At 32.3% G+C, this 10,459-nt stretch overlaps 2 protein-coding genes across 2 annotated transcripts; both read right to left on the bottom strand.

The window, feature by feature from the left end:
• Window positions 1-231: 231 nt before the first annotated feature.
• LOC111917282 (protein TIC 55, chloroplastic) lies at window positions 232-3,287 on the bottom strand. The gene is made up of 3 exons (XM_023912966.3): window positions 2,793-3,287; window positions 2,338-2,440; window positions 232-1,517 (listed from the first exon to the last, which is right to left on the bottom strand). Exons 1-3 carry the CDS (start codon window positions 3,167-3,169, stop codon window positions 399-401), a joined length of 1,599 nt encoding a protein of 532 aa, XP_023768734.2. The 5' UTR covers window positions 3,170-3,287; the 3' UTR covers window positions 232-398.
• Window positions 3,288-8,307: 5,020 nt separating this feature from the next.
• LOC111917281 (60S ribosomal protein L38) lies at window positions 8,308-9,495 on the bottom strand. Its single transcript, XM_023912965.2, has 3 exons — window positions 9,339-9,495; window positions 8,606-8,789; window positions 8,308-8,502 (listed from the first exon to the last, which is right to left on the bottom strand). Exons 1-3 carry the CDS (start codon window positions 9,339-9,341, stop codon window positions 8,480-8,482), a joined length of 210 nt encoding a protein of 69 aa, XP_023768733.1. The 5' UTR covers window positions 9,342-9,495; the 3' UTR covers window positions 8,308-8,479.
• Window positions 9,496-10,459: the final 964 nt, after the last annotated feature.

Genomic DNA, 10,459 nt, shown 5'->3' on the forward strand with positions numbered 1-10,459 from the left:
TGAGCTTTTTTATTTAATTCTTAAAAAAATATAGCTAATTAATAAAGAAAATTTAGAAAAACAAAACCATGTTTAGATTTTTGTCTTCTAAAAATTAGTCTCATTTTCATTTTTTTGAGTCTTCATACTAATTCATACATTGCCAAAAACATCATCTTTATCTTTTAGACCTTTCAGAGTAATCATACATACAACCTAAAAACAGGCAACAATTATAGAAAACAATTTGGATAGTGAGAACCATTTGTTGGTATTGAAATTGGGATCATGATTCATGAATGTAGCACACTTCTATCGATAAACCAACACTCAATTTCACTCCGACCCTTTCATGGAGCTATCGCTATGAATCTTTGTACAACAACATTACAAGTATAATTGAACAAATTTTCTTATTTCTACAATCTCCGATGAGTTCTAATGAAATTGGTCGTGTTCATCGCCACAACAGTCGAGCACGCGTAAGCTCCCGCCACAGAAACCGCCGTCGCCAGCAACAGAGCAGCCTTCCACTGCCGCCCAGACACCAAAATCGCAAAAGTCACCGCCACAGCAGCCACCACCGACAACCCATTCTTCCACGCTTCAAAAGCCTTCACCACACTCCGACACTCTTTACAATGAACAACATGCCGAAAATACCTATTCGCAAGATTCGGTGCATGTTTTGTTCCAATTCCGCCCTTCGCCGGAGACGAAGCGGCAATACTCGCCACCAGCCCCGCCGGAGCATGCTCCACCACCGCCGCCACTTCCGGCATCGAAATCGTACTATGACCGAAATGATACGGCATCCCGTGCCCAGCTTTATCCATCCATTTTCTATACTCAGCCACCCATGTATCCGAGGATCTTAAATTAATATAAAGTTCCTTGGTCGGTTTTTTCTCTCTCATCAAAATCTCATTTTGAGACGATAAAAATCCCATATCTTGTTCAAATACTTTACCCGCATTTTGATGGAAATACCATTCGGGGAAAAGATTCGCTAATGGCGATCTTTTCGTGCTTCCGAATCTAACAATAAGCATCGATTTTCCTTGCCCCGTAGGCCGACATAAAAAAAGCCCGGAGAAATAATTTGTCACACCGTCTTTATCGATGATTTCCCGGTTATTTTGTAGATTACACGGGGCCTCGAATTTTAGAAAGTTCGGGGTGGAATTGTCCGCTTCGCGGCCCCACCAACCGGCGAACCCGCGGTCGGTTCGTTCAGTTACTTTGAAACGAAGCGGTTGGGCGTCTTCACGTTTGGCGCTCCAATCGGTTCGATCGTGTGAGATGGGGACATGGGCGGGGTCCATTAGGTTTTCTAGAAGAATGGAGTGATCATATGGAAGCTCATGAGTGGTTGAGAAATCACGGAATCCGGGTCGGGCGAAGTTTTCAAACCACGGGATTTTGGTGGGATTTGGTGGGGTTTTGTGTGACATCCATATCCACACGACACCTTGGGAGTCTTTTACCTCGTATGTCTTGGTGCATGCTGACCGAGGGATTTTTGCATCTGCGGGAAGCTGTATGCATGTAGCATGTGATTGTGGATTAATGACGGATAAATATAATGATACATCTAAGGTTTGTTGTAAATGTAATAATTAGCAACGTACTTTTATTTATTTGTTTATTATGGCATCATATTTTCATTTCTTCCTATTACAACATTGTACTTTGTCAAATCTACCCAATAATAGCAATGTTGTCATCCCGAAAGTGATTTTCAATGCTATAACTGAGTAGCTTTTTCAAACTATAATATCCTAATAAGATAAAAGTAAAAGTATAATGCTATAATTGTGTAAATGGTAAATATTATAAAGTACAATATTTTAATGTAAGTAAAAGAAAGTAAGAAGATTCGAATACAAATAACTAATAAGTGAAATCACGATGCTATTTCTTGCATTCAGACATAAAGTTAGAAGGCTAAATGCAAGAAACATCAATATACTTCATTTATTTGTATATTATAGCATCTTACTTTCATTTCGTTCCATAATTTCCATTACAACATTGTACTTTGAATATTCTTTTTCTTATTTAGACATCTTACTCTGAAAAATCCACCAATTATAACATTCTACTTTCATTTTTTTTCTTATTAGGACATTGTACTTGAACTATCTATACCCTATTATAAATTTATACTGTAAACATTGTTTTGTATTTGGATGACATTGTTATAATTGGGTAGAGTTTTCAAAGTACAATGTTGTGATAGGATGAAATTACTGTAGAATATTATAAGACACAAATCAATGAAAGTTTGTTGTTATTTCTTGCATTAAACCCTAAATTATTATTTAAAAAACAAATAAAAATAAAAATAAAAAATACCTGAGGAATTTTGACACATTTTCCATCACCTTCAAACTGCCACCCATGGTACAGACATTCTAGTCTTCCGTCAACCAACTGGCCTTCAGAAAGTTTTGCTAACCTGAAGCAGTAGCACTCATGATCAATCACTAGAGTTATTGAATGCAAGAAGTTAATGTTGCATTACTGGGAAAGTTATTGTGGATTTTTGTATTTAGAGAGATGATAGACTAGATATTAAGGTACCACAAAATTATCTACTTAGCTTTATCACTATGTGATTATGAGCAACACGTATCCAAACACACCCTGATTAGTACGCATTTCTAAGAGAAAAGAACTCATAAAACTGACCCCAATTGAGCAAAATTGGATTATATCACAGGAGTATACTAAACCCTAATCATAAATCGCAATGAATTGCTATAAGCAAATGAGAGCAAATTCAGTTAGAGTAGAGTTTTTTGAGTTACCTATGAGGACAGCGATCCTCGTAACATTGAAGCTCGCCTTTACCATCGCGATACAACACAACTTGTTTATCGAAAACTGTCAAACCCAAAGGCGCATCTTCTGGTATGTTCTTAGCTAGATACAGTGGGTACCATTCCTCTGTCCAATCATAATCCACCACATTAACCCTTCCTTTCTCCTCGACAACAAGAACATCTTCGTTGCTGCCACTTCCGATTTCGGGCGCGGCCACCGTAGTACACTTCACTGCCCAGTTTCTGGGTTTCCTGGAGGCTATTGATTTTGGGGTCTGCGAGAGGGTGATCAAAGGGGTTTTGTATGTGGAGAGAAACGAAGTGGTGTGGAAGAGTGATGGGTGTTGGAGCAGGAGAGCCATTTGAGCGATGGTTCAGAAATCAGAATGATTTGGGGAACAAAAGTGGAAGGCATTTTGAGGAGGGAGAGAAGGAAAGGTCTTTCGCTTCTAGTGTTGGATCACCATTTTTGGCCACACGTTATGGAGCGAAGAAATTTCTTTTTCCTTTTTCATTTCTATTCATAAATAGAAAAATGACAAAGATAACCGACTAACATTTTTAATTTTATTTGATTGTTTTTCTTCGTATATTTATGAGATGAGAAATCATAAAAAAAAATCTTAAAATTTTAGTCTAATTTAGGAAAAAATACCGGTTAAAACTTTGAAAAAACATTTTTCGGCCGGTTTCGCAGATTTTGCCGGTATTCTGTCATTTTTCGTTAGTTTACTCAAAATTTTGGGACTTTTCCAAAAATTACTTGATAACCAAAATATTGAGACTTTTTTGAAAATTACCATGAAATTAATGGATATTTTTATTAACAAATCATTTTTAAACATAAAAAATATTTTTATTATAAAAAAAAAGGAAATACATTTGTTGTTAATTTCTATGAATAAATTGGTGGTCTAAGTATTCCTCTATTGCTTCCTGACCACTCAAACTCACTATATTTTTCCTATGCGTTGTTGTGGGTATGATGGTGAGATGTACTTAGTTAGCATTCATCTAATGTCGGTGCTCCTCTTATGTTGTTTAACCTAACTACCAACCAACATTCATACCTCACATGTTAACATCCATCGGCTAACACACATCTATAAAATGTGAAAAGTGAACCATGAATGATAATTTATATGGAAACAAGTGAAGAGGTGATTATCTATTTAAAATGTCATTCGAAATTTACTTTTCACTCTCGATAGATGCGTGTAATTTTATGGTTGTTATCGGGTAATGTTTTGAGGTTAGGTGGTAGTTAGGTTAAAGAACATAATGAAATATCTATATGTTCGTGTAATGATAATTTTTAATAACATGTGATCATATAGCATCATGTCTAATAGTAAGTAGACATTTATTGATTGTGTATCAATAAATATGATTAACTCTTATATTGGTCATGCCTAACAGAGTACTTCTCATTATGACATCCACAACGATACATAGGAATAACATAGAGACTTTGAAGCGATCAACAAATAATAGAGAAGTACATAATCGACCATTCTATTCCTAGAAATTAGCAACAAATGTATTTCCTTTGTTTATAATAAAAAATATTTTTTTATGTTGATAAATGATTTGTTAATAATAATATCCATTAATTCCATAGTAAATTTCAAAAAAATCCCAATATTTTGGTTATCGGGTAATTTTCAGAAAAGTCCTAATATTTTGAGCAAACTAACGAAAAAGAACAAAATATCGGCTAAATCTATAAAACCGGCCAAAAAGGGTTTTTTCGAAGTTTTAGCAAATATTCTATATTTTTCTATAAACAAAAATTAGTTCGGGACTTTTTCATAAATTATACTAAAATTTTAGGACTTTTCTGGATATTTCTCTACATTTATCATAAAAGTCATTTATAAATTTTAAAAATACCATTATAATCTCTAATAATTAAAACTTATCTGGTTTGATAACTTTTCCAACAACCATTAAACTTATAAGGGTAATAAAGTTTTACGAATGCACACATCGCTCTTTTTATAAATATTTGACATTTTTTTAAACGACAAATTATATACTAAATTTGTAATTGCTAACCTCAATAAATGGAATAATCGAGAATCCCGAGTAACAGGCCAAGCTGCTAAAGTAATGATAAATCCTGCTAATAAAACGGGTCTTATACACATTCAATCTATTCCTAATTTCCAACGGAAATCAAAAATATTGATCCATTGTCCAATTGAAAATGATAACAGAATGCATTCCAAAATTTGCAATTGCTAAGATAGACTTGAACTTTTGATCTCAAGAAGTGAATCCAACACTAAATACCGTTGGGCTAAAAACTCTTTGGTTATAAATATTTGACCAATAAATTTATATTAATATTAAATTAAGCCAATATATTATTTTATTTTGTATAATTTTTTTAGAATTTACATAACTTTTTTACACATGTTCACCTATGTCATGTTATATATGTTTTTATGTTTTTTTAAATTTTGTTTACAAATCCAATTTATAACTTTTTATATTTATTCATTTTAATGCATGCAACATTGTAGAAACTCATTTTTTACATATTTGTTTTATAAAATTATAAAAACACCAAATTGTATTTTTTTCAAAAACGTAATTTTTCTGAAGAAAGTTTTACAGTTAAATTGTCTAATGTTATGAAAAACGTAATTTTATAATAAAAAAATGAGACTTTCGATGTGTTGGGAGAAATAGATCATGAAATTTAGCTTGTTTTCCTCATAAATCCTGGATAGAGCGTTGGCAGTTTGCTTATCCTTTTCCGATTTGTAAAGAATAGATAAGTGGGAGTCCAAATGTTTTTTATAATTTTTCTTTTGCAAAATCAATACAATTTTTACAATTTTGTAAAAACAAATACGTAAAAAATGACTTTTTACAACCTTGCATGCATGAAACACATAAATAAAAAAAAGTTAGAAAACATATTTGTGAAGACAAACTAACTATAATATGTGATATGAAAAAATATTAAATTAAATAAAATACGTAATCCATTTCCCCCATTGAAAACAATACATGCAAATTTATCATTCGTAAGCATCTTTATGGATGTAATCGAAAATCACCCCGAACTATCACCCCTCACAACCACGTATATGTTGTCATGGACAACTTGATATCAACTACACCATGAACTACCCTTACCCTTCCTCGGAAATATATTTCACTATCCTTTAAAAAATGACTTCTTACAACCTTACATGCATGAAACGCATAAATAAAAAAAAGTTAGAAAACATATTTGTAAAGACAAACTAACTATAATACGCGATATGAGAAAATATTAAATAAAAAATGATAAATAGAATAAAATAAGTAATCTATTTCCCCATTGAAATCCATTGAAAACAATACATGCAAATTTATCATTCGTAAGCATTTTAAGGATTTTATCAAACATCACCCCGAACTATCATCTTTCACAACCATGTATATGTTGTCATGGACAACTTGATATCAACTACACCATGAACTAAATTTCCAAGCTCTTTTGTCTCTCTACCCCTCCTCGGAAATCTATTTCACTACCCTTGAAAAGTTGTCTCCCTACCATTCGAAAAGGACTCATGTGGGTGAAAAATCCCATTCTTCGAGCTCTCTATTTATTTGATAAATAGAAACCAAAGTACCCAATATACCACACTAGTTAAAAGGCTTCCACTCAATGCAAATAAGATTATGTAAAGCTTTAATATTAGAAGACCAAAAGGGATTTCGTTCAACTAATCAACTTCCAAATGTCACCACCATTTAGCAAGAAGATCAATATTTAAAGATCTAAGGCTTACCACTCCAAGACCACATTAGGTTTTCTCACCATATCCCAAACAACCCGATTAATTTTTATTTCTCCTACCTACCTCCCCAAATGAACTTTTTCCTGATACCTTCCAATAAATCAATAACTTTCTTAGGAGATTTGAAGAGAGAAAACTAATAAAAGGGGAGACTCCCAAAACGGATTTGATGAGCGTAATTCTCCCAACTAAAGAAAATTTATTTGCTTTCCAAATGGACAATTTAGACTTAAATTTCTCAACTGGATTCCAATGCTTAGAAAGCTTCATATACCAAGACAAATAAAAGGAAAAAACATGGGTTCACAATGTAAAATGTTAGCAAGATGATTAATCTCCAACTCCTCAACCCCAATTCCAAAAACTTCACTTTCAAGAAGGTTGACTCTCAAAATGAAAGACAATAAATAAGCATCTAAGAAGCTTATTCAAATTAATGAAATTGACATCAGACCATTCTCCTAAAAATATAACATCACCGACAAACATGAGGTGAGTGTTGATTCGCCTTTGCACACGTCACACATAATGACATCGTCAATGACATAAGGGTTTTCAGAACAATGAAGTCGTGTCTTGCTCCCATTGTGCGTTTTTTAGAATTCTTGAAAATATTATCATTTGGTTATTATTATTATTTACATAGTTGAAAGAAGAATGCATTGTGATTTTAAAGTTATTAAAATTTAGTTGGAGATGTTACCAACCAAGTTTAAGAGGCTTTATAATAAGTCGTTTATTTTGCACCATATTTACCATCGAACTTGTATTAGGTGTTCAAAAAATATCATCATTACCAATTACTAATGGTTTCCAAAGAATCTCCGATCACTTTTTCCGGTGAGTTTCCGGTCAACATGAGTTATCTACTTATCTAGGAAGTTTCTCAGCCAAATGTAGATGAATATATGGGTTTGTTTTAAAAGCTCATAAATGTGTGTGTAAGTTATTCATCTTCATTTGGGAACGATTTTAATAAACACTTTGGTTTACACACACATCTTCAAAGATCCAAACAATTTAGAAAAAAAATTCAGATCAAAAAACAATTTCAAGGGCACGCACTCACACTGCCATCTTATTTATACATCGACTTTTGGTTTGTGTTCAATTTCCTCCGTTTGTGTTCAAGAACACCCACATACAATTGAATATTGTTCACCTGAACTAGAGTTTTATTGCAGGTTTCTTCATTAGATTCCAGGCTCATTTTTTTTCCAGATTTTAAAGTTTTCAAGAACCCCAAAAAATCATGTCAGTACGTGCGTTTGTTTATGATGGGTTTGAAATCATGAAAACACGTTGAAGAATAAAGAGGCGTTATCAATTTTATTAAAGTTAATATAATATAAATTCTTAAATGTTCATTCTAGGTAAAGATTTTAACAAATGTAATGAGACGTCAAGATGGATACGTCAATGCAAAATGTATATGATCGACCAAAAACAACAAAACATATTTTATCATCGGTTTTGTGGATCGATTAGAATTATTTGTAAATCAATCCTTATTAGAAATATCATTAAATTTTAGAGACATGCGAACAAAATCCCTTGGCTGTTGAAAAATAATTGTGATTACTTTTTTAATAATTGACCTAAAATGCCATATCATTCTCATAAGTTTTGATCCAAAACCTTTTGCCCATTCATAATTAGATCATACTCAATGTGACGAAATAACAACAGGTAACCAGTTCCAGAATAAAAAGTCTCATAACCAGAGGACCAAAACGGTGATAAGTTCATACAAGAAGCCATAACTAACAATTGAATAACATCCAGAAATATAATTTCAACCAAAAATCCTTTCCATAAAGCAAAACTCAGATCCTGAAATCAAATCAACTAACCAAGAAAAGATTTAATTCAAAGATCCTGTACGCTCAAACCTGCAGCAGAAATGCAATCAATAAGTACTAGTATCCATTAAAATGGAAATCAACATAAACAGACCACTAAAAGTTGCAGAGAGTTGTAAAAAGGTATACAAACCTGGGGGAAGTGATTGTTTCAACTTATTGGCCTTCTCGGCATCAAATACACACAAAGTGTATAGATACTTTGAGCACCTAACCTTGAACTTGACAACATCCTTGCTTCTCTTGATTTTCACAGATCGTGCATCCTTCCTTCTTGCAGTCAGAAGGAAGTCCTTAATCTCGTGAATTTGCTTAGGCTGCGATATAAAACAACAGAGTAAGCAAAATAACATCCAGAATAACTATAGTCTAGCAATCTAAACATTGAAACATAATGATTCACCTTAAAACAAGTGAAACAGTTTCACTTTGAATTTTATATGCATAGTTTGTGATAAAATAAGAATAAAAAATACATTTTTTCTGTTATATTAGCAACATATAGTAAAAGATTATGCCCAGGTTCATTGAATTAAATAAGAAAAAGGTCGATTTTAAGTCGGACAACACAATCGAATGGTTCATCAGCAATTGGAGAGCCAAAAACTAAACAGCGACAGTGGTTGTCCTAAATCAATAACAGTATGGATAGTTGGATGCATATAATGTTTAACTGCGGCTTGATTATCCGGTTTAAACTATTTCACATTCATATGCCTCGATGCGATTGAAATCAGGATATCATTAATGTTGAGAAGGAACCGAGAGAATAAAATATATCATATTAGAGATTCAACAAACAACAATCTTCCATTTAATCGTAAAAAAGAAAACGAAATATTAAGAAAGAGCAAATGAGGACATACCATCTTGGAGATTGAGAGACGTCGGCAAAGGAATGAAGACCCTGAAACCCTAGTGAAGGAGACGTAAAGAAGCAAAAGATGCTCTTATATGAAATGCAATCTTGTAAACCCTAAAAGACTGGGCTTCGAAGGCCGTAAATTGTAAGTCGTAATGCGTTTATACTGGGCCTCGTTCGTTCTACGTTTTGGATTTTATCAATCAAGACTTCATTTCATTAGTCCATATTCGTTGCTTACTTCGTTAATGTGGCCCATATTCAAATTTAGACCAGAGCAAAAGTAGTATCGGGTCGGTTTTGTAAAGTTTTTTTTTTTTTTTTTGGTTCCCTTCGGTTGATCAGTTCATTTCCGCGGTATTTGCGCCGTTTTTTGTTCGATAAAAGTTTTTCCGATTCAAGTTTTGGTTTTATATGTATAACCATTTGATTCGATAAACATATATGCATACCACATACAAAATACTTTAATATACAACTCAGTGTTGTAGAATTGCATCGTTACATTCAAGAAGATGTGTTTTTCACCGGTGGAACCCACAGGTGTTAATGTTAAATACTATAATAAATGAGGATTCATTTTGACACTTGTCAAACTCTTATTAGTTTTGACATTTTTTATTTTATTATATTTTTGAAATAAATAATATCCACATGTTAATTGTTGATTTTTTCAATTTATATTAAAAATCCACATAATAGTTCTATATTTATATATATGTAAAATATTAAATATAATAAATGTGATAGTAATTATAATTAATAAGTTTCTTCATTCATTATTTCAAAATTTTATTTAAAAAATATTTAACGTTTACATTTTAATATTTAATCTTTTGTTTAATCAATCCGTGTAATACACGGATTTTACATCTAGTTTAAGTATGTAATAAATACTCCCTCCGTCCCAAATTGATAGTTCACTTTTGACTTTTAAAGTCTTTTTTCTTGAACTTGGACCGTACATATTTTTATTTGTGTCATATATTATTTGATAAAACTTATAACAATGAAAAAACATTTAAAATACAACCCATTCATATATTTTGCATCAAGTTTTAACTATCAAAAACAAAAATATTTAAGGTCAAAATTAAAGAAAAAAAATTTCAAAAGTCAAAAATG

This window comes from Lactuca sativa, chromosome 3, assembly GCF_002870075.4.
Source record: "Lactuca sativa cultivar Salinas chromosome 3, Lsat_Salinas_v11, whole genome shotgun sequence".
In the NCBI taxonomy this organism is placed as follows: Eukaryota; Viridiplantae; Streptophyta; class Magnoliopsida; order Asterales; family Asteraceae; genus Lactuca; species Lactuca sativa.